The sequence below is a fragment of the Mchenga conophoros genome, linkage group LG9, assembly GCF_057382185.1.
Source record: "Mchenga conophoros isolate Kocher_MC1m ecotype Shallow Benthic linkage group LG9, M_conophoros_male_GT1.1, whole genome shotgun sequence".
NCBI classification, from domain to species: Eukaryota; Metazoa; Chordata; class Actinopteri; order Cichliformes; family Cichlidae; genus Mchenga; species Mchenga conophoros.
The window spans coordinates 4,030,632-4,053,583 of NC_140534.1; the positions used below are offsets into that span (position 1 = coordinate 4,030,632).

Genomic DNA, 22,952 nt, shown 5'->3' on the forward strand with positions numbered 1-22,952 from the left:
TCTCAGGACTGTAAGTACGAAAAATCGATCATGCATTCAGCATTATGTTCCCAGTAAATGTATATGTCTGTATGGGAAACGTACTTATATAAAAGAAGAGCTAATATTCAACAATTTAAAGAGCTGATCCCTCATTTTGTTGGGAAACTGGCTCAGTGTCATTTGTCTTTAGTTTTTCCCCCCAAGCATTCTAGTCAAAAGTGATAAGCTAAGAATGACTAAACTGTTGGACAACGTTCAGTATGTAGATGTATTTGTACAAGTGTGGGAAATTCCAGATAACATGCTGCTGCAAAGGAGATGGTTGATAAAATATTTTTCATTTTAGCAAAGGGCGATTCAACTTTTTTACCTTTCACTCTAGCTCCAGCGTCGGCCACTTGAGAGAAAGTTAAAGGACAAAGTCCACCTCTCAGTAAATGAATTGCAAGTTGCGAAACATCAGTCACAACCATTGTCTGCAATGTTATAACGAAAGAGGCGAACGCCGGGCAAACGACTCCACAAAGTGTACACGCTTTCCGCTGTGCGATGCAACAACCATGTACATTAATCACATGGCAGATTTGGGATTTTCCAGTTTTCAAAGCTGTGCTCCCTGCACTGATGTCACGTAGCTGCCAGATAAGTGAATATAAGATAAGATAAGATAAGATAAGATAAGATAAGATAAGATAAGATAAGATAAGATAAGATAGAACTTTATTAATCCCTCGGGTGGGTTCCTCTGGGAAATTCGATTTCCAAAAAGCACAGCAACGACCGAAGTTACAGTTACAGAATTGTTATATATATATATATATATATATATACACACACACACACACACACACACATATAAATACAGAGACAAATATATAGTCTTTAATCTTCTGACAACATTGGAATATGTTTTGTATCCCTGTCATACTAGCTATTTATTTAGTGGTGATGAAGTGGCTCTCCTTCACCAAACCATGTCCTGTACATCTAAGCAGGATTTCACAAACCCTTCAAATTCCTTCATATCAAGTGAAAGCATTTTCAAAGGCCTCTTGCAAAGGCATAACATCCAGCTGCAGTTAATTCAGAACTCGTTCTGTACTGTTTGTCTTCAGTTTTTCTTTATGTGCTTTTCGTGTGTCCTTTATGTTTCTCGTCCTCGTCCAAAGCACCATGAATTGCCTTGTTATTGCAAGGTGCTTACCTTGCCTTTGAAGGATCAATTATTTAAAGAATCACGTTTACAACCCGCTGACAGCCAATCAGCCTCTTTCACTGCAAAATCAGAGGTTAAAGACTAGTAACGGTACACTGACGCGATCATTTGCTGAAGCAGAGGGACGGACTGTACAGCCTCGCCTTACATCAGGAGCAGGACTACAGGTACTGTCGCTGATTTATTTCTTTTTCCTTGATATGAGGCTGCAAATGGTTTCCAAGGAAGCAAGAATCTACTCCACGCGTCACTTGTCGCACTGTTACATAAACTCCATTATGCAAGCACAAGCACGAGTGACTTAATGGGAATTTTGATATTTAAATAAGCACTGATTTGTCAGTGTCCTTTGAAAGAGCACTCAATGCTGCTGTTTCTGTTTTGTGTGCAGCATAAACTAGGCAGGGCGAACGGAGGGAGGGACAGCAGTGTGTTGCAACTGGGGCTGATACAGTTTGCGTGAATGAGGGAGAACTGCCTTATCCAGCTGTGAAGAGAAGAAGAGGAATCAAGGTGAGAAAGGCTTTTCTTTTGCATTCTGTTGGGGAGTATGGCACTCTGCTTTGTCTTTCTGCTCATTGCAAATATACACAAGAGCTATAAAAGAAAAGTTATTAGAGTGTGGATAAGGAGCAATGAAGCTGCAACTGCATACATGATTTGCTGTAAGACCTGTAAAATCTCTAATGGAGCCTCACCATCTTGCCCTTACAGCCATGAAGTCTCTCTGCCTGCTGCAGCTCGTGTGCTTGGCTGGTTGCATTGCTTCCAGATCCAGAGAATGGGCTCATCATGGTGCGCCCATATTTGCTGACCTCACGGTGCACGAGATGAAAGCTGTGCGGGCCTACCTGCACGGTATTCCAGAGATGGGGCTTACTAACGCTCGTAGCAGGGCTCTGAATAAGAACAGTATCCTACTGATGGAACTCCATTTACCCAAGAAGCATGAGGCCCTAAAAGCTCTGGACCGTGGACACGCCAAACCCCCACGCCAAGCTCGGGTCATTATCCAGTTTGGAAACCAGGCCCAGCCCAACATTACCGAGTATATTGTCAGTCCTCTGCCGTCCCCAACATCCCACGAAGTCAAGACTTTCAAAGGGGCAAAGCCCGTAACGTTTGAGTCCAGACCTATTACTGTGGTAGAGTATGACCATATCAATGACATCCTCAAGAAGATCTCAAACAAAGCTCACAAACTCCTGTTTGAGACCACAGGAGGGTTTTCTTATAGCAACTGCTCTAACCGTTGCCTGACGTTCTCAGACATAGCCCCTCGCGGGCTGGATCCAGGGGAGAGGAGAACCTGGATCATGTTGCAGAAGTTTGTGGAAGGTTATTTCATCCACCCAATTGGATTTGAGGTACTCGTCAACCACCAGGACCTGGATCCGGAAAAGTGGACTGTTGAAAAGGTTTGGTACAACAGCATGTATTTTGACAGCGTCGAGGAACTGGTAGAAAAGTATGAATCAGGGGAAGTGGAAAAGCTGAAGCTACCTGATCACAGCGATGACGATTTTTACTCTACCTACATACCTCGCGGTCAGATCAACACTCCCACGAATAAGCATGGGCCAAAGCTCGTTGAGCCTCAGGGGCATCGCTACCACATCGATCGCAACTTTGTTGAATATGCAGGATGGTCTTTTGCATATCGCGTCCGCTCATCTGCTGGGCTGCAAGTCTTTGATCTCCGTTTCAACGGAGAAAGAATCGCCTATGAGATCAGCCTCCAGGAAGCTATAGCCTTCTATGCTGGTGATACTCCTGCAGCCATGCAAACAAAGTACATCGATGCAGGTTGGGCAATGGGCACCTCGACTTTTGAGCTGGCACCAGGAATTGACTGCCCAGAAATTGCCACTTTTATTGACCTTTACCACTACTTTGATACAGACAAGCCTGTGCGCCATAAGAACGCTCTCTGTATTTTTGAGATGACAATGGCTATGCCTCTGAGGAGGCATTTTAATTCCGACTTTCAGGGGGGCTATAATTTCTTTGGAGGGCTGGAAAACACTGTGCTCGTGCTGCGGACAACCTCAACAGTTTACAACTATGATTATATCTGGGACTTCCTCTTCTACCCGAATGGGGTGGTCGAAGTGAAGGTCAGTGCCACTGGATACATCCACGCCACTTTCTTTACACCTAACGGCCTTCACTATGGTTCAAAGGTGTACAACTACGTGCTGGGTAACCTGCACACACACCTCATCCATTATAAAGTGGACCTGGATATTGATGGTGAGTATCATAGTGAAGTCACGTGATTTTTTTCTGTCTATCCTGCAACTAATTTAAGCATAAACACATTCTCTTTTTGCTTGCACACCCCCATAGAAACTGCTCAAATACAGAAATGAAAATAAATGCTGAGAATTAAGAGAACAAGACGCTTTGTGAAGTTGTTTGGCTTTATTATTCTAACACACACAGCACAATGTGGCCTCAGTTCACTGATAATGGCAAAAAGGCACCTCTCTCTGAGCTATGACTAAGCCTTTTACAGATGCCGTGCCAGATAAATAGGCTTTGTGGACTTTACCCATCATTTGATCTTGGCTACGCGACACGTTTAAGTGAATAACTAACAACATCTTGTATTGATGTGGACAACTCTGTTACACCTAGAGATTTCTCATGCAAAATCAATATTTTTGTAGAGGCATCACCAGACCAGACTCTCCTGACAGCTCTTTCCCCTCTCAGGTCGAGAAAACAGCTTTGAGAGCCTGGATCTCAAATTTGTGAACTTCACAAATCCGTGGAGCCCAAAGCATTTCATCGTCCAGTCCAAGCTCCACAGGACAGAACACAGGACCGAGCGATCGGCCGCCTTCCGCTTTGGCAAAAAGTTTCCCCGCTACGTGCACTTCTACAACCCCAATAAGAAGAATAAATGGGGCCACCAGAAGGGCTACCGGATTCAGTTTAACTCACATGCACACAGTGTCCTCCCGAGAGGCTGGAGAGAGGAGAATGGCATCAGCTGGTCCAGGTAACATGTTGTTTCCTTGACTAGGTATAATCAGTTATTCATTTCTATGCATAAAAACAACTTGAAAAAACCATAAAGATGTTAGAAATGAATTGATGAGCCAGGCAAATGTGCTGATACAGGTGAAATCACTGATCACAGTGTATGAATGAGGCCAGCTGTGGTACTTTCCCACTTGGTCTTTATGTTGATAATGAGAAAAATACTCATTATTTCCTCCTGGTGGAAATGCTCTGAATGTAGCCACTGTGCATCTTCGTGCTGAACTCACATACTTGGCATTCATCTAACTCGCTGTATGATTCTCCCAAATCCACATCTGTGACTCCTTTAACATACAAATATAAAAACGTACCACTCTTACAGACATTACTACAAGTTCATACAAGTAGGTGCTCACAGCACAAGGCGGCACTTTGTCTCTATGTTTTCTTCACCTGTCATCTGTCAGAATGACAGACAAATGTTTCCTGGTGAAATGTTTCCGCCTAGATATCCTCTGGCTGTGACACGTCATAAGGATAGCGAAGCTACCAGCAGCAGCATATACACCCAGAATGACCCATGGGAACCTGCGGTGTCCTTTGAGAACTACATCCGCAACAACGAGGACATAGTCAATCAGGTGCAGTAGCAAACCTCGATCCACGTATACCTTATTGTCCCATATTTCCACACTGTGCTAACCTCAGCATGAAGTTAAACTGAGAGCTTTCTCATCGAAAATAAACCTGAAATATATTCCACAGAAAAAGCCAACATTAATAATGTTGTTTAAATCTACTTTTTTAGGACAAACACATCTCAGTGCTCGCTAACAGGTTTAGCAAGCTCCAGTAGCTTAACCGATACAGTCACCTATCTCAAATGTAATTCACATCCTGTTTTTACTGGTTTCAGAGAGTAACTATGTAATGAGTCACAATACACTGATGGACAGCGTCCTTCTAAGAGTTTATGTCGTTAGTTTAGCTTTTCTCTTTTCAAAAGAATCATTCATCATCACAGTAGCTCAAGAATGACACACGTTCTTTCGTTTGGCCTTTAAGTAGATAAAAAAAAACAGCTAATCTGAGCACTATAGTAAAAATTCCACGGTCTTCTGCATGCAGGACCTGGTAGCCTGGGTGACAGTGGGTTTCCTACATGTGCCTCACTCAGAGGACATCCCCAACACTGCAACTCCGGGAAATGCCGTGGGCTTCTTTCTCAGGCCTTTCAACTTCTTCAATGAAGACCCTTCCGTGGCGTCCAGAAGCACCGTCATTGTCCGGCCAGGCCAAGACGGCAAGCCCAAGATCCAGAGATGGACACCCGAGGTCATAGGTCACTGTGTGACAGATCAGCCTTTCTTCTACAACGGCACTTATGCAGGAGTCTAAAAGTGGTTGACACATATCATCTTTATTAAAGAAAACTGAAACAATTGCATAAATGTACATGTAGTCACAGTAATTTGTTGCCAGATTATAAAAGTGGCACTTAAATTCTATTCTGTGTTTCATGCAGTCTTGTTTTTTACTGCCTCAAATGAAGATCAAATGAGCTAAATATTAAAGTATGTATAACACCAGCTCGACCCACTCATGTAATACGGCAGTGGTGTAGAAGCTGAGCCTCGAGAGCTCTGATAATCCTCCGATGCGTCGCCATGGATGAGGTTTAGCAGCAGCGGGTATCCAGGATGCTGGATGCCCTGTATCCGCCCTGCTTGGTCTGAACTGCTACCCCCTCAGCGTGCTCTGCTTGCCCCCATGTCGGGAATGTTTTTGCTGAAAGACAAAAGGCCCCAGAAAGCAAACAGCCTGATTCCAGATCGTTCCCGGCAAACAGTGTGGGATACCACCTAGCTGCGGCGTTGCCCTTGGGAACCTGGCTTTCCATACAGTGCACATGTATCAGCAGCACATGTAAATGTGTTGGCCTTGTGTTATGGCATTTAAAAAAGTGCTACATAAAACTTCTTTAAATCATATTGTGTTTGATTTCATTTTGATTCAAACTGTTTACACTCAAGAGCAACCAATAAAAACAGGTGTTAAAACTCAATTCAATTCAATTTTATTTATGTAGCGCCAAATCACGGCGACTTTTGTTGTATCCATTGTATCCAACAATTGTATCCATTATCATGTTTGGTATATAAAAAAGTATCAAAATGAGTTTGTCTGAAAGGTAAACTGTGGTTTTAGTTTGGGGAAAAGGTATCCAGACAACTGTCGTGAGGATTTTTGCATTTGAAAAGGAAAAAAAAGAGAAAACATTTAATGTGTGTGTGCTGATGTTTAACAGGGCACACGGTAAAGGAGGGACGAGTGTGAAAGCTGTGGACAGCGTTAGAGGAGGGGACAGAGGAACAAGCATTCCTACAGCTATCCCCATAGCAATGACAGCTTTAACATCTGCAGTACTGAACAATAACAGTGTGAAATTTGATTTCACACATTCCTCATGTAAAATTTATGCTTTCTTTGTTTCTTTTTCTTTCTGAAAGTACAGTTATACAAGACCCATGTGTGCTAAAATCTCTATATGAAATACCACGTTACTGTAAACAAAGGGTCAATCTGAATTTTAATACCTTGAAGGGAAGCCAACAAAAAATGAAACGATGAGAAGAAATGTGACATATATTTTGTTTCTTTATTACAACAATAAGTAAAGTATTAGTTGCTGAGAATAAAAACTCTCATTACTGTCGTTTAACAAAGAGAGGGAGATGCTGACCTGTTGCCATCTAGTGGTTTCTTGAATAGTTGTTCTGCTTCACGAGAATCATGACGTCGGGGTTGGATCAAAATGCTGACCCAGATGAGGCATAAAGCCCAAACTTCTTGTCTTATCTCTGATTTCTTACATTGCAGCGTTTATCCTGTTTTTCCTCTCATAACATCCTGTTTCTCATTTTTTGGTCTCATCTGTCCAGAAAAACATTTGTTGACACAGCCCTGTGATCTTTGCCATCATCCATCAGAGGCCTTTGGTTGTTTACAGGACGTTGTGTGTTCCTGTGACCTTTCAGAAGATTAAACTTGTTGTTCGAGCATGCATGCAGATCCCTTTGGGACCCACTTTTGCTTTTGAGATTCCCTTAGTTCTTCATGGCTGTTATGTAAATTTGAAGTTTCGTGAGGTTTAAATTTGCTTTTGCAAAGGAGCCAGATGTGCAACAGCAGTCTCTGTGCCTTTTGACCGAGAAGAATAACAAGCACAGAAGAAATTGTTCTGTTATCGACTTGCTGTGGTCACAGAATATAATCAGAACATTCAGTGGAAAAGATAACTTCTACAGGTGAGTACATCATGTGTTGAAAGATTATATGTTGACATGATGCTATGGATCAGATTCAGTCAGGACAGCGCCGCACAGGAAGTACACTCCTTCCTGTTGATCACTCACTGATCACACAGTTACATCCCGTTTGGCACAAAGAACAGATCTAAAAATCTAGGTCGGTTTAATTTCTGTCCTTTCTGTGTTCCATGCGGAAAGCAGATGAAATCTGTAACTTGTCTTTCATCTTGGAGGGTTTGTATTCATCACATTTAGGTATTTAGCATCAACACTTAGTTCATACATAATCTACGCAGATGAAGTCCATCATACAATCCTGTTCTGTTGCCGCCGAGTTGACCAGGATGTCGACCAGGAAGTAGAGCAGGTCATCTACTCATCGGAACGTTGGCGGTTTGATCCCTGGCTGCTCCAGTCCGCATGCCGAAGTTTCCTTAGGCAAGATACCGAACCCCGATCATTTGAATGTGAATGTTACACACTCCACTCTTGATGAGAAGCTTGGGCTCGGGGGAGCCCTGATTGTCCTGCAGAGACATTTGCTGCCGGATACTCGATGGTCAGTTTGTGTGCTTGGAGACACTCTCGATGGAGGACACTGAACGAGAGCTACTGATATGTGTAATGTATGTATGGTTGGAAGAGGTCCGATTTCGCTGCAGGCAAATAAAGGCATCATCATCATCATCATCATCATCATCATCTTCAAAAGAACAGAAAAAAGCGCTTGTATGGATGGGTGTTGAATGGGTGAATGAGGCATACCATAAAAAGAAATACACTAATGAACCATCAACCACTTACTCCTCCCTTACCAATGAAGCAACAAGGCTGAGGTGTAATGTTCTGTGAAATAGAGCGTTGCACTTCCTGATTGACTGCTCTTATTGGCTGTCAGATAAAGGTGATGTTTAGTCGCATCTTTCACCTCTCCACGAAATTGGGATAATACAGAATAAACAACTAGATTTCTCCTCGTTTCCTCTACACATTTCTCAGTCTTTTCTCATAGACATATGTGAGAGGCAGTACAAAGAACACAGCTACAGTTGCTTTGTTTGTTTGTTTGTGTGTGTGTGTTTCGGCGTACAGATAGACTGGAACCTCATGTAGTCCCCCTGTTGGCCGGTGGGGGGCAGACGTACATTCTCCAACCTGCATTGTTCCCATTTCAGGTGAAGAAGAAGATGGTTACTGGGGTAACGTCAACATCATCTCGAGCCGCTGACTTTCTCCCAGCTAGCGTTTCATTCTTTTTCGTTTATTTCTCTTTTCAGGTAAACCGCCGCACGCCTGCTTCGACTGGAAGTTATACAGGCGTATAAAACAGACCGCAGAGAGACCATTTTCAGGCAAGAAGCTGCGTTATCTCACGGCTAACGCCGGGACGTTTACCGAGGCTTCCGTAAACGAAGCTAAGCTAAAAAGTGTCAGCTAACAAGTTAGCAATAGCCGAACTAAGCTTCAAAATTGTAGGTTTTAACAGACTGCGCTGTCATAACGATGCACAGCTGCCGGTACAGCGATGCGGGTCAGTGTAATGTCAGTGCAGCGTAGATGCAGTGTTTGTGCACACGAAACAAATCATGTTTCTAAATCAAAGTAAACATGTGACATGTGTTATTATTTAGAGTTTGGTTTAATCACCCCGAGGAGCTTCTTTCCTTTTTTTAGCAGCGTGCACATCTTTATTTCCTTTACAAGCTCTGTGTTACTGTGAGGTACAAATCAGTCCCTTTATTGCCTTCAGCCTTTCGCTACCACTCCTAATCACGTGACCGCCTGATCTGTTGTGCTAGTAAAATCTAAAGTGGAAAATGTCAGTATATGAATCAACAGGCACCACAGGGTTAAAGGTTATTCTTTAGTGTCTTCAAGTGTGGCCCTTTTAAGCACCGAACTGTAACAGCATCTGGAAATGATGTGGTTCCTGTTGCTCCAAGGCAACAGGAACAGTAACAGACTGAACTAAATTAAATAATACAATAAATTACAAAGTTAAAAATATAGGAAATAACATAAAATGGCTCAATCCAGCCAGCAGCTCCACGTGTCTGATTTGTTACTCAGTGTTCCTGTTTGTGTGTCCACGGGTTTTAGGCATCATGGCAAGCCAGCGGCCTCCATCCAGCATGGGCCGGCCGATGAGCCGCAGCGGATCTGTGGTCCCTGGTGCTGGGAGACCCCCTACAGCTATCCAGCCTCCTCCTACAGCTATGCGTGTTGCAACTGGGGTTAGCCATCAGCAGCATGGATACGCTGTAGCTTTGAGATATTATCAGTCTGAGTGTGTTATGTTCAGTCTGAAAATACAATTGTTTGCTGATTCTGTGTGTTTCTGCACGCCCAAGAAATGAGTGCCAGGTTTTACTGAGCCTACGTGTAACACTATAGACCAGTTTTGGCAAGAAAAAAGACCAAAAATAAAATGGACATTGTGCTTATGATGCATTTTCATTGCATCATGCTTCTTTTGTAATCTTGTGTGCAGTTATGAGTACAGACTCTGTTTTCCCCTCCCTACATGTGTGTTGTATCTAATATGAGAAAAAAGCTGAGTATGAGGTTTAGAGAGAGTAACATGGTTATTGTCAGATGTCCTTTAGATATCGTGATAATATTGTCACTGTGAATTCTTTCAGCTAAAATAATTTCAGAGTGAAAATGCAATTTTGTGACAGCCACAACTAAGGCACTGCATTTCCTCTTCCAGATGGTCCCAGGGACCAGTGCTCATCCAGGTTTGAGGGGTGGCATCCCCGTCGCCACCCCCGGAGTCCTGACAGCACAGATCAAAGTGACTGAGAGGCCGGTCACCCAGCAGGGGCTCAGTGGGATGAAAACTGGCATGAAAGGTATGTTTTCTTCTTGGATATTTTTCTGATTGTGTTTAATATATAAATAAACCTGTGACCTCCCTCCCACATTTCCTTTACCAAAGGGCCTCAGAGACAGATTTTGGACAAGTCCTACTACTTGGGTCTTCTCAGGTAACACATACTCACTGGCATTAACAGTAACTACTTATGTCAAAGTAATGGAGTGCACAAACCATAGGTCAGCTAGACCGCTTCACAAAAGATGCAAACATACTGAGCACATTCACATTTCTTAGAGTTGGTCTTGAGTTAAAATGTATTTTCTATTTTCACCATAGATTCAAATGTGGTCTTTTTACGCTGCTCGTGAAAAATTCTATCGATGTGAAATTTGTTCTTCTGTCAGGAGTAAGATCAACGAGTTGACCACAGAGACCAGCAGACTGCACAAAGAGATTGAGAGCTACAACCAGGAGAACTCCGTCTATCTCTCTTATGAAAAGAGGTGGGTGGTGTTCTTCTTCTTCTTTTATGACCAAGTTTCTGTCTTCATTCCCGTCTTTAACAGTTATAGTTGAGTGAAAGATGAAATCCACTGAATCCAGATGAACTCTGTATAATGTCCCCGTGATGTGTGTCTGCTGCAGAGCTGAAGGCCTCGCTGCTGAGATTAAGGATATGCAAGGCCAGCTTGCTGACTACAATATGGTAAACAGCAACAATGTTGTTAAACACTGAAAGATTGTATCCCCTTTTTCACTGTGTTGTTGAGGAATGTCTAGCTTAAGCAGTCGGCCATGATGACTTAAAATAGACGATGTAAACTTCAGGGACAGTAACTATTTGATTGCAGGTGTTACGATGTTATGTTTGAGAGCAACTGCACATTTAAAACCTTTATACTGGTGAGGTTGTGTTTTTAGTTTTCAGTGAATGCGTTAAACACTGGACTCGTTTTTACTTCACTTTTGTACATTTTTATTGTGTTTCCAGCTTGTGGACAAGCTCAACACCAACACAGAGATGGAGGAAATGATCAACGACTACAACATAGTAAGTGATCCATCAAAACAATATAAAAGGGTTTTTTCATGAACTGGAAATATAGGGGAAAATTCTCCCTTTAACTTTTTGATCTTGTGTTTAGTTGAAAGCCGAGAATGACAGCGAGGCAGAAAGCATCGATAACATCTTCACTGAGAGGAGAGAGTAAGTGCACGTGTTCTCATAAAGACACTTGTGTCTCCATTAGACAGTTTTATGTTCACAAATACACTTTAACGTATTTATTTTGTGAAGTATCATTTTCAGAATGAAGTACTAGGACATTATTTAATTTAGCCTGCTGGCTAGTTTTCATGTGAGTCATAAAACATTTAAAAAGACTCAGATATGTGCAGGTATGAGACTTTTGAACACAAACACAACAGGAAACGACTGCTTGTTATGTAAAGATGAAGCAGCAGTGGAGTTTTCTTAATAAAAATAAATGCCGTGTAGATCCGTGAGCAAACAAACACGTGGAGTGTGTTTTATCTGAAACACTTGCAAACTGTTTTCAAACCACCGTAAATTGAGGTTTGTATAACGCTGCACATTGCTGCTGGTGTTGTCGAGTCATGAAGAGGTAAAAACTCTTGTAAACCATGTGACTTCATCGTTCTAGTGCCGTGCAAACAAGGATAAAGCTGTCGATCTAACTGGGCGCTCACACACTAACACTAATGGCTCAGATTACAGGAAGTGTTCTGTACTTGAATATTGTTCTTCTAGTGGTCAAAAAGTGGAGTTGGGGTTGTTGCAGACTCCTCGCAGCTGACAACAGTGTACTAATGGAAGTATCCGGGCAACAATGCAGGCCGTGGAGTTAAGATGTTGCAAAGAAGCTCCTTCAGTGACCAACAGTACAGCTCTCACACAATGATTTTGTGACCCGTGAAATGATAATACTCAGCGGTGTTTATCAAACAGCAAGGTTGCCACTGAATGGATTGTATTGTGTTTGTGGTTTGCTTTCTTATCATCGTGCATGTCACTCTTCTCTCCTGATATATGGATCCTCAAAGTACTCCTGCTCCTCCTGCTCCTCGTCTATCTGTCTGTTCATTGGTTCAAAGCTGAATGTTTGATGGGTCGGGTGTCTTCCCGTCGCCGAGAACTCTGTTGACACAAAATCCTCGTCGCCCTCCTCGACTTCTTGTTGTAACTGCCGATGCCTGTAGTTGTGGAAGAGCTTGTACCAGGACGGCCCCTTGACGGCACACACGATGAGCATGGAGGTGGCCACTGCCAAGATTGCGACGGATGCTGTGAATTTCCACGTGTTGCCGAGCGCAGGAGTCGGGTCTAGTTTGGGTTTGAGGATGGAGACGGGGTTATAAGCTTGCATTTGTGCGTCCACATATTTAAGTGGAGAAAATGATCTGCAGCTCTCGATGTCGTACCTTTGCTGGTGCTGTTGTTCTGACCGGTTGACTGTGTGGTCGTCATAATAACTGATGGGCCCGACGTCTGTTGAGGGTGGACCGGTGTTTTTGGTTTCTGAGGGTCTGGAGTGACGCTGGGTAATAATGTGGAGTACAGTGCTGCAGCATTAAGAAGATCTCGTCCAGCCTGCTCTGCTGGAGATGCACAGATGACCTGTGGTCCTCCTGCAGCCACACACCATTTCCTTCAGTACATGCTCTTTAAGTTACTAAAGTTAGAGAACAGTTTCTTCACATAGAAAGGGATTTTAAACACTGGCCTCATTATCTCTCTATACTACACTCCTACTTGTCTCTACTTGTACTTGTTTTCATTCAAAGTAGTGTTTTTGGCTTTAATACTGGGATAAATCTTTAAGAATGATGTGAAAATAATGTAGTTCACTGATTGATCCAAGAGGATCACTGAAATCTGCAACATGGGACATATGATTTAATAATCAAGCTACCAACATTTTCCTTTAAGTAACCAGACCATCGCTCAGTTTCCCCAGTAGACATTTTTGGCTCACTAAGGCAGAGCATTCAACTCTATATGGGAACCAGGTTGTATATGGTGGGTGCTCTCCTGCATATATGCTGCTCTTTTTATGGTACGGCTTTATGGTAACCATCACCAAAGTGTCACCACATCACCTGTCTGCAGTTTAAAAGGAAGCAGACAGCAGTGTGAGCTTTAGGTTCTTTAGGTAATTCTGGCTTCCAGTAACATCAGTTGCCAAAAATCTTTCAAATAAGGTTCAAATAAAACCTCCATACCAGCCGTGCGAGTCTCTTACATGGCTCATAGATTGTAAGTAAAAATGTGCCACTGCAGATTCAAGCAAGATACTCCGTGTCTACTAAAATTCCTTCAAATAAAGATCCACTGCTCAAAGAAAGTTCAGGAACACTTTGAACACATACTGGTCTCAGTGGGGGGAAAGCCATGCTGGATACTGATATGGACCGGGGAATGTTTTAGGAACGAAAAGATGGGAATGAAAATGATCAACCTAGAGAGGGCCGAATTCAAAGACACAACACAAATAAAAGTGAAGCAATGATGCAGCCAGTCTGTTGTCCCGATCCCTGATATCAGGCAGGTGCCGTTGCCTAGCCTGTAGACATCTGTGTGTCCCCCCATAGATATGCCTCCCCAGACCATTCCTGACCCACCACCAATCTGGTCATGCCGAACGATGTTACAGGCAGCATAACGTTCTCTACAGCTGCTCCAGACCCTTTCACATGTGTCACGTGTCCTCAGCACACTCATGAACTGTGTTTGTGTTCCTTTCTTTTTTTGAGCAGTGTTTATAGTTTTCAAACTGCTGTAATTGACTCATTAGCTCCCAGAAAGGGTCACAGGTCAGCCAACATTTAAAACTGTGATGAAAACTACTACCCATGGTAACATTTGCTGCATCGATCTGTCCAATGATGGTCAGCAGTGGACAGGAACAATTCCAGGGGTTTCCCTGTAGGTTCAGTACCTGATGGGACCAGACAGAGCGAGGTAAATGAAATAATAACACATCCTGTACAGGAAACACTTACATGTGCAGCCCTAAATCCCCATACACATGCATGCATTTCTTTATGCATGTCATGTCTAGATTAGTTCTAACTAAACTCTAAGTTAGCAGATTCTTTTTGAAATGCTCGTTTTACCTGTAACTTGTTCAGCCCACTGATCAGCTGTGCAGGGAGGCTTGTTAGCAAGTTGTGGGTCAGGTCCAACTCTGTCAGGACCTCCAGGTCACTGAAAGCCTGAGGGTGAAGGCTACAAAAACAGCACAGCAGAATTATATTACACTTGATTACATACCACACTGTACTTGGATATATTACTAACATGCAACAGTAGTAAGTTTTAACAAGTATGCACCAATATCAAAATCAAACCAGTTTAATGGTTGGTGTTTAACACACAGTATACTTAAAGCAGCTAATTAGCATTTAGCTAGAAGTTAGACTTTTGCTAGCCTACTGACCTGCTGATGTTGTTTCTGGCGAGAGACAGCACTCTGAGGTTTGGTACCACAGAGAAGTATTTGGCTGGAATAGCAGTGATCCAGTTAGCATCCAAGTGAAGCTCTACCAGGCTGGGATAGCTAGCTAGTGCTTGTTGGTCCCTGTCATTCAGAGTAATTAGGTTCCCTTCAATCATCAGTTTGGTAACATTTACATTTTCAGAGTTTTCAGGGATGACTTGAAGATGTTTGTTGGTGAAGTTTGCTGTCAGCTGATGGGTGGAACAGGAACAATTCACTGTCTCATTATTTTTCACGAGCCCTACAGTGAGCCACAGCAGGAGGAGAGGCTGCCAGCACCTCTCCATCACACCACACTGAAAGGAAATGGATACAAAGTCCTGTAACCAACACGTGACAGAGAAAACACGCTCATTCCTTAACAAAACCAGTAATTAATTCATTTTTTGCCTGGTAGAATTCAGCTTTTTGATTGAAAAAGCATTACTACGGCACAGATATCGACGGTTGCAAATTATGTAGTTGGACTAAAATAATCTGACTAACATCAACTCCATTTATACACAAGGTTTGCATAAGTTACAGTTATTTAGCCTGTCAGTAAAATGTATTTTCTGAAATACATGTTTAGCTCCTCCCCCTTTAAGCCAGCGTTCTTTGGATTGGCTGTGCCTCTTAAAAACAAGGTTGCGTGACACGGTAGCACCTGAAGACCACAAAGAGGTGAAAAATCTCAGTGTATGCTGTGAAAAGTGTGCAGGGGTTAAAAGTGTGAGACAAGATTTTGTAAATAAGTATTGGCCAATGTTTACACTAAGCACAGCATGTCATGAGAACAAATACTCACAAATACTACGAGTGATACAAAGTGCTGTAAATGTGTATTCTAATGGCCAGCAGGGGGTGCTGCAGAAAGTCTAATATATGGCGACAGTAAAACAGTGCTTGGGTCTCTTGATCACTGACCTTATTATCACTTTCACGATAAGCTGATGGTCTCAGTTTCACGTGAAAACAAAACTACACTGATTTTTCAATGATGGCCCCTTAGAATCAAAAAGCAGGATAAAACTTTACCACAACGTCTGTGTGTGCCTGTTACCAAACAGCAGCATGGTGACAGCTTGAGGCTTTACAACATTTTGTTTAAAGTGTTTGATTCAGACAGCAGGTAGGCGGAGCGCAGCTCGCTGACATGACTGTACCTGTTCTCACTGACATCACAAAGAGCAGAAGGAAAAAAACTGTTCAGAATCTGATGAAAATACCCTTTAGAGTCGGGAGCTATTAAGCCATCTAACCTGAGGATAAAAACATTACCCATCATTGCACGTCATGTTCCTCTTTAAATATACGACTCAGCGTTGGACTCCATTAACAGAAAACATTATGCCCTCATATTTCTATGTGAATTCTTTGTATGTGCAGTGAACTGAGAAATCGGGCACTTTGCAGCATAAGCCCGAGGTCAGAGTACAGTAGAGATAAAGCACCGTGTGAGGGAGTGAGTGCACACTGATGCTGGAGTGTCTTTTTCACGTCTTACAGAGAAAAGAAACTTCAGCGCATGTTCTCCTTTAAAGGACACGTGTAGAAACGTGTCTGCTGCCTAACCTCGCACTTCTGCATCTCACAATCACAATTCCTGTCTGGTTTTCACGCTGTTTCTCTTTATACTTGTTGTGTAATCATCTTTTACTAATGAAAAGTAGCAGAAGAATCTTACCTGTTCTTCTACACGCACTAAGGTGAACCTTTAGTCCTCTGTTACTCTCACGCAGTCAGCGTACGAGTGACCTTTGTTCCTTGTAAAACAAGTGTGCACTCTGTGCTAACTGATTATGATTGATCAAGTTGGTCCTCCCATCTTTGCTGTCTTCCTTCTTCTGCCTACAAGTATCTCTTAGGTTACTGTTGGAAATGGCTCATCTAAATATATATGTGAACTAGTTCAAGGTATAATTCTGCAAATGACTGAATATGATTAATGACAAGCATTTTAGTTCTTTTAATGACCTCTTCTTACGGAGAGATGACGGCTGAATGGAAAAGAAAGCATAAAGTAAGGAGAAGAGTGTGAAAGATCAGACGGAGAAAAGAAAAAGTGGATGAAAAGCAGGTAGAAGATGAAAGAGGCCAGTGTTGCTGCTGCTTCGTCTCAGCAAACATACCTGTGCGCCTGTGTGGACACGGCAAACCCAAGTGCGTGTACTCTCACTCTTGATATTGTAAAATGTTTCAGCAACATTTGCAAACTATTGTAAACATTGTAATGATTAATAGTACTGTGAAAGTGAGCAGGCACACCAGCAGCAGCAGACTGGGTTACATACAGCTGAACAAGAATTCCCACATTCCTACTCTTCCATTGAAGTTCTGCTGGAGGTTTCTTCCTGTTAAAAGGGAGTTTTTCCTTCCCACTGTCGCCAAAGTGCTGCTCATAGGGGGTCATATGATTGTTGGGTTTTTCTCTGTATCTATGAAGCGCCTTGAGGCGACTTTTGTTGTGATTTGGCGCTATATAAATAAAATTGAATTGAATTGAAGTAGAGACTGATGTAAATGTGATGGAGCTGCATTGCAGCCCGACTGCACCGTCTCTGGGAAAGTCGGGTTTCAGCACAGAGGAGGGAATGTTGAGACTGGAGGAGCTGATCTACATCACAGGGGTCAGGTTCAAGTGTAACCGTATGATGTGAATATTCAAGAGTTTGGTGCTGTAGTCTTCCTCCACCAGTCCCAGAGCAGGGGTGTCAAACATAAGGCCCATGGGCCAGGATCAGCCCTCCAAAGTCTTCAGTCTGGCCCACTGTGGAAAATGTGAAGGAGGGCATAAATCTTCTACGGTGAGGACGTGCTCCATGACCACGTACTGTACCAAAGTAAATAAGTCGTAGATAAAGCAATAAACGGCAGAAAGTTCCTCGTTTTTCACTGGCTGCTATAGAAATGTATCATTCTTATGTTCGATTCACCAGAAACAGAAACAGAAAGGACAAAAATGTTCATTGTTGAATTACAGGACAGTCTGCACAACACAGAACCCAATTTAACTTATTTATGGTTTAGCTCAGTGGGATGATCAGGAGGTCATACGCCGTGTGGCCGGAGAGCGGTAGGCCCGGGTTTGAGTCCGAGCCGCACTAAGCTGCATGTCCCCCCCCCCCCCCCACACACACACTCATGTCTCTATGGAATAAGGGCTGAAAAGGCCCCAAAATTAAAAAGAAAGCTTATTTGTTTCTTACAGTTTAAGTGCAAAGACACTGAGATGTATTATTGAATTGCATTTGTGTTTTTATGTTAAAATATCTCAGAGAAAGAGGCGTTTCACTGATGCGGCCGGCTTCACATCATAGTTATGCTTCAGTCCTGTGATGTAGCTGAGCAGGAAACAGGAGGAAGCTTTGACCACCGCTGCTTGATTCTGTCTCCGTTTGTCGTTGGTTGGTGTAGTAAAGAATGAAAATTAATTTAAGAAACAACAACAGTTTTTTAGGTTCTTCGTCTGCTTTGCCTTATTTTTCATGTGGAACGTTTTGCTTGTGCAGTGTTCAGTCAGGGCCTCCGTAGACTCAGAGGAACCCGAGGAGGTGGGTTGCAAAGCAGCTTGTGCATGTGCCACAACTTAAGCAGCTTAGATAGCCTGACCCGATGTTAGCTGATGTGTAGAAGCATGTCAGCTGATGTGGGCTGTTATTGAACTGTAAACTCTTTGGCTTCCTTTATCTGTCTGCGTGCACTCTGTCCACTCTGTTTGCTCTGCAGGAGAGAGGAGGCAATCAGGGCCATCGAGGAGGAGATCAGGAGAGAGAGGCGCGTTGCTGATGAAGTCGTCCAAGCAATGCCGGCAGCAAAGCAAGAGAAATATTTCACCATGACAACCACTAATGAGGAACTGCTGCAGGTGAAGCTGTAGTTGTTATGGGGAAAGAGGAGATTGGTTCATGTCAGGCATGATGAAATCTCACTCTGGCAAGTACTCAGCTGATTCTTTTGTTTTGCAGGAGCTGACTGTTCTCCAGGAGGAGCTGGACGTGCTAATAACGAGGAAGGAGGACTATGAAGCAGTGAGTCGGGTGGAGGGGGCGGTGTGAGCGAGGTGGAGGAACAGCATGGCTGCGGGTGTTTTACGTGAACGATCCTCGTTGCAGGAGCTGTCCCACTCTCAGATAAAGCAGGAGATGGTTCGGCTTCATGAGACCTTGTCAGCGCTGGAGGCCAAACGAGACACGATGGAGGCGGAGCAGAAGAGCCTGGGTTCACCCCAGGAAGAGAGAGAGAAGTTATTTAAGCAGGTGTGCGCGCTGGTCATTGCTACATCAGAGGACGGGAGGGATTTGATGAAATATCACAGAAACTTTTACAAACAGGAAATAGATTTGTTTGTGTTCCTGAAACGGGCTTTTACAAGGATATCACATGAATTCAGTTTCAGTCTGGTTGAGTAGTTTTAGTCATGTTGAGGAATTCGGTTCCTCAGCGTTCACTGCCTCCACACATTCAGGGTCTGCACGGCAAAAACCCTCTTTCAGCATTAAAAAGCAACTATAGCTGCGACATTTGGGTCCTGGTACTTTATTTTGTTCTCCGATGTTCTCTGATTAAGTAAACTTAATAACACTGAAGTTTAGATGATCTAATGCTAACCCAGGCTACTGTGGTAATGTGCAGTAGGGCTGTTCTTCATCCTAAACGTGTGCATTGATTCAGAGAGTCAACAGCACCATCATGTGGTCAAACTGATGAATGGATTGTAAACAGCAGTGAGCAGAGCTCCTGAAGCTTGATGTTAGCAGACGTGAAAAACCAAAGACTGAAGCTGTGCTTCTGTTCTCCAGGTGAAAGAGGACAACCAGGAAATTGCCAGCATGGAGAGGCAGTATGTACTCATTACAAGTACTTAGATACTCGTCACTTCTGTGTGTGCGTGTAAGAATATGTGTATATTGTGTGTACTCAGGCTTACGGAGATACGGGACAGGAGAAGACAAATCACAGAGGAGATCCGACACCTGGAGCAGGACTCAGAAGCAGCTCAGGGTAACCCACAGGATGAGGGTGGACTCTAAACCTGAATCACCTTTGATGTGATTTCAATATTCTGAACATTCCTACAGGCGAATGTCAACAAAAATACAAAGAGCTGAAGAGGAAGGAAGAGGAGATCAACCGTGAGTCCCAGTCGAACCGAACACGTGTGACATAGGCAGCATAGTCGAGCTCATTTAAAGTTAAGGTGTTTCGAGAACATTTCTTACGTACTGTGTCCGTTTATTGCAAAAGAAAAAAATGAACACATACAACAGTTAACGGAGCGACTGAGAGGAGACGGTCAGTCGGTCAGCGTCACAGGCGACTGACAGACACACAAACTGCATCTTGATGTCTTGGACTGTGGGGCAGAGTAGTTGAGCAGATGCAGGCTGACAGGCATGTATTTGTTCATCTGTTTAATCAACACTGATGATCCCACATTTGGGAATGTGGGGGCTGATGCAAACACTGCATGTGAAAGCATGAAGCCTAATTGATGACAGTTAGGAGTCACCAAAACACAGTAGTTTGATTTCCACTGTCAGGAGGAACTAGAGGGAACCTACTGTCTACTAGCAGCGCATGGATATAACCTCTGTCCTCTTCTCAGGGTTCCTCGAGTCATTTGAGGAGTCCAGGGCTCAGGAGGAGGAGAGACTAAAGCAGGGCCAGGAGAACATTGTCTCACTCCTGGAGCACTGCAGCAGGGTGAGGAGCACTGATGAAATGGGAGGACAAACACAGCGTGGTCCACTGCACTAACTGTGCATGTCTTTGTAGAACATGTTGCGGCTCCGTCAGGTGGATACAGTGACAGCCAGTGAGCTGAGGGACATGCAGGAAGTGCTGGTAAGCAAGGAGACCGAGGTGGTCCAGTCAGAGAGCACCGCTAGAGGACTGACGACAGGTGGGTGACACGCACACAGTCGGGTTTCCCTCACTTCTAAAGAGATCACATTAATTTATTTCTAACCTTAAAGTCTGGAACATTTACGTCCCGACAACACGAGCACTGAACAAAGCCCCTTCTCTGCCCCTGCACAGAGTCCCAGCGCCTGCAGCAGGACCTGGAGAAGGTGCAGCAGCTGGAGGGGAAGATCACAGGTGAGCTGAGCACCCTGCAGGAGCGTGTCAGCACCATGCAGTCTGAGCTGCATACCTACAGGGACCTGGACACCCTCAGGCTCACAGCTGAGGAGAGGAAGAAGGTAACTGCAAACTCTTTGTGCTGAAGGTCTCTTCCTGTTAAAAGGGAGTTCTTTCTCACCACTGTCCCCGAGAGCTTCCATACTGGAGATCAATAATGGAGCTCCGTTTTAAAAAATGAACTGACTATACTTTGTTTTCTCTCCTTGTGCTGCAGAGGCTGCAGGAGGAGCAGGTGTCGCTGACTCAGCGTCGAGATGCATTTGGACAGCTGCTGGAGGAGATGAACCAGAAACATGAAGCCCTGAAGACCAGACTGCAGGAAAATGAGACTCATGCTCAGGTTAGTCATGTTTTGGTACACAGGAAACAGACTGAATCTTCTGACTCAGCTCGCTCCTCACCACCTGCCTTCCCGTCTTCAGCTCACAGCAGTCTTGTGTTTTGTGTTGCTTTATGTGTCTGAACGTTAGCTGGCTAACCTGGAGAGGAAATGGCAGCACCTGGAGCAGAACAACTTTGTGATGAAAGAATGTATCCTTTAGAAATATGACGTATGAATTCATCCACACTAGAAGCCCTCTATTCAGTCTCCAGCATCCAGAGAAAGTGAGATTTTTAAACACTGGGACCAGTTCTTTACAGCTTTGGTAGCTTTTGGAGGTAATTAAAGGAGCAGTACTTGTCAGATGTGTGCATACATTTAATTTTATTTTCCAGCTCTCGGTTTGTGTCTTCTATAAACCTCTGGTCTCTGAGACACCAGGTCTGTGAGCTCAGTGATTTTTCCTTAACTGCAGCGTCAGTCATCGCCTCCAAATCCCAGGAGAGCGACTACGCCTCAGTTGCCAAGAGCGTCTCCCAGCAGGTGGCCGATTACAACAAGAGCCTCATAGAGCTGCTGCAGAACAACATGAGTTAAAAACAAAAGGCTTTATTCATTTGGTTCCAGGTGAAGCTTTCTGACAGGCTCATGGTCATTAAAAGCAAAATGTGTTGAGTGTTTATACCCAAATAGCTTCTCAGTCATTCAAAGGCAGAGATTGTGCTGCATTCTGACAGCAGCTTCAAGTAGAGATGTAAATGTAAAATGGTGAGCTAATTTAAATGTTTCATAGGTACTGTCTGTTTATTGCAAAAGAAAGAAATAAACATACTACAATTAACTGAGAGACGGAGACATACAGATGCATCAGTTAAACGAACGTACATGTCTAATGCATCATGGGAATCCCCCGGCAGCCTGCGTCTATTGCAGCATAACTAAGGGAGGATTCAGGGTCACCTGGTCCAGCCCTAACTATATGCTTTAGCAAAAAGGAAAGTTTGAAGCCTGATCTTGAAAGTAGAGATAGTGTCTGTCTCCTGAATCCAAACTGGAAGCTGGTTCCACAGAAGAGGGGCCTGAAAACTGAAGGCTCTGCCTCCCATTCTACTTTTAAATACTCTAGGAACAACAAGTAGGCCTGCAGAGCGAGAGCGAAGTGCTCTGATAGGGTGATATGGTACGACAAGGTCGTTAAGACTGTATATAAAAGATGGGCATAGTTTCCAGGTCTAGAAATTGAATGTATAGAAGTGTTTAGGCGTTCCCTGTGCCTGATTTGGCACCGTTCCTTCCTGATGAATCCCAAAAGTAATTTGTGCCGCTAGCTGGAATCAAACCAGCAACTTTTTGCTTACCAACTAAAGCTTCTTAAAGACAACAGTCCACCTTTAGTTAGCCTGCTAGCATTCACTGCTACTTTCAAACTATCGAGCTAGTTAGCTGTACAGAAGCTAAAATGTTGACAAAGCTGTATGTTTAACCACAAAGAGACTGATTGCAGATGTCAGGGTAATCTCGTCTTGTCACAGTAAAAGCTGGAGTTGATCTTGATAATATCTGGTTTTCATGGCTGGTCGTTTACCCAACCAGGAATCTAAACGGTGCATCTTAATGTGCACAGCAAAATACAGGCTGCAGCCAAATCTAAAGGACAGACGGA

At 43.5% G+C, this 22,952-nt stretch overlaps 3 protein-coding genes across 5 annotated transcripts; 2 read left to right on the forward strand and 1 right to left on the reverse strand.

The window, feature by feature from the left end:
• Nucleotides 1-1,227: 1,227 nt before the first annotated feature.
• On the forward strand, nucleotides 1,228-6,254 carry aoc1 (amine oxidase copper containing 1). 2 transcript variants are annotated; one of them, XM_085286180.1, is made up of 6 exons: nucleotides 1,228-1,365; nucleotides 1,590-1,711; nucleotides 1,913-3,451; nucleotides 3,917-4,205; nucleotides 4,698-4,830; nucleotides 5,318-6,254. In XM_085286180.1, exons 3-6 carry the CDS (start codon nucleotides 1,915-1,917, stop codon nucleotides 5,585-5,587), a joined length of 2,229 nt encoding a protein of 742 aa, XP_085142306.1. In that variant the 5' UTR covers nucleotides 1,228-1,365; nucleotides 1,590-1,711; nucleotides 1,913-1,914; the 3' UTR covers nucleotides 5,588-6,254. The 2 variants fall into 2 exon arrangements, with proteins under 2 accessions (XP_085142306.1, XP_085142305.1); XM_085286179.1 differs by lacking the exons at nucleotides 1,228-1,365; nucleotides 1,590-1,711 and having other exon boundaries at nucleotides 1,885-3,451.
• Nucleotides 6,255-8,686: 2,432 nt separating this feature from the next.
• ift74 (intraflagellar transport 74) lies at nucleotides 8,687-22,136 on the forward strand. Of its 2 annotated transcripts, none has more exons than XM_085286184.1 (20): nucleotides 8,687-8,852; nucleotides 9,601-9,734; nucleotides 10,214-10,355; nucleotides 10,442-10,490; nucleotides 10,726-10,824; nucleotides 10,967-11,027; nucleotides 11,313-11,372; nucleotides 11,467-11,528; nucleotides 18,550-18,688; nucleotides 18,789-18,851; nucleotides 18,936-19,079; nucleotides 19,623-19,663; nucleotides 19,745-19,824; nucleotides 19,902-19,955; nucleotides 20,429-20,526; nucleotides 20,599-20,725; nucleotides 20,863-21,026; nucleotides 21,182-21,307; nucleotides 21,438-21,498; nucleotides 21,771-22,136. In XM_085286184.1, exons 2-20 carry the CDS (start codon nucleotides 9,606-9,608, stop codon nucleotides 21,884-21,886), a joined length of 1,815 nt encoding a protein of 604 aa, XP_085142310.1. In that variant the 5' UTR covers nucleotides 8,687-8,852; nucleotides 9,601-9,605; the 3' UTR covers nucleotides 21,887-22,136. The 2 variants fall into 2 exon arrangements, with proteins under 2 accessions (XP_085142310.1, XP_085142311.1); XM_085286185.1 differs by having other exon boundaries at nucleotides 8,706-8,777.
• Nucleotides 11,291-16,672, reverse strand: LOC146566633 (leucine-rich repeat-containing protein 19-like). The gene is made up of 6 exons (XM_085286186.1): nucleotides 16,508-16,672; nucleotides 14,782-15,137; nucleotides 14,459-14,570; nucleotides 14,193-14,280; nucleotides 12,764-12,970; nucleotides 11,291-12,665 (listed from the first exon to the last, which is right to left on the reverse strand). Exons 2-6 carry the CDS (start codon nucleotides 15,126-15,128, stop codon nucleotides 12,352-12,354), a joined length of 1,068 nt encoding a protein of 355 aa, XP_085142312.1. The 5' UTR covers nucleotides 15,129-15,137; nucleotides 16,508-16,672; the 3' UTR covers nucleotides 11,291-12,351.
• Nucleotides 22,137-22,952: the final 816 nt, after the last annotated feature.

Coding starts and splice junctions, on each gene's coding strand:
- LOC146566633 (XM_085286186.1), bottom strand. CDS start 15,128: ATGGAGAGGTGCTGGCAGCCTCTCCTCCTGCTGTGGCTCACTGTAGGG. Junction 12,971..14,192: donor TGCAGCAAATGTTACCATGG/GTAGTAGTTTTC, acceptor GTGTGGCTGCAG/GAGGACCACAGGTCATCTGT. Junction 12,666..12,763: donor GAACAACAGCACCAGCAAAG/GTACGACATCGA, acceptor AACCCAAACTAG/ACCCGACTCCTGCGCTCGGC.
- aoc1 (XM_085286179.1), top strand. CDS start 1,885: ATGGAGCCTCACCATCTTGCCCTTACAGCCATGAAGTCTCTCTGCCTG. Junction 4,206..4,697: donor AATGGCATCAGCTGGTCCAG/GTAACATGTTGT, acceptor GTTTCCGCCTAG/ATATCCTCTGGCTGTGACAC. Junction 4,831..5,317: donor ACGAGGACATAGTCAATCAG/GTGCAGTAGCAA, acceptor TTCTGCATGCAG/GACCTGGTAGCCTGGGTGAC.
- ift74 (XM_085286184.1), top strand. CDS start 9,606: ATGGCAAGCCAGCGGCCTCCATCCAGCATGGGCCGGCCGATGAGCCGC. Junction 19,080..19,622: donor GAGAGAAGTTATTTAAGCAG/GTGTGCGCGCTG, acceptor TCTGTTCTCCAG/GTGAAAGAGGACAACCAGGA. Junction 21,027..21,181: donor CAGCTGAGGAGAGGAAGAAG/GTAACTGCAAAC, acceptor CTTGTGCTGCAG/AGGCTGCAGGAGGAGCAGGT.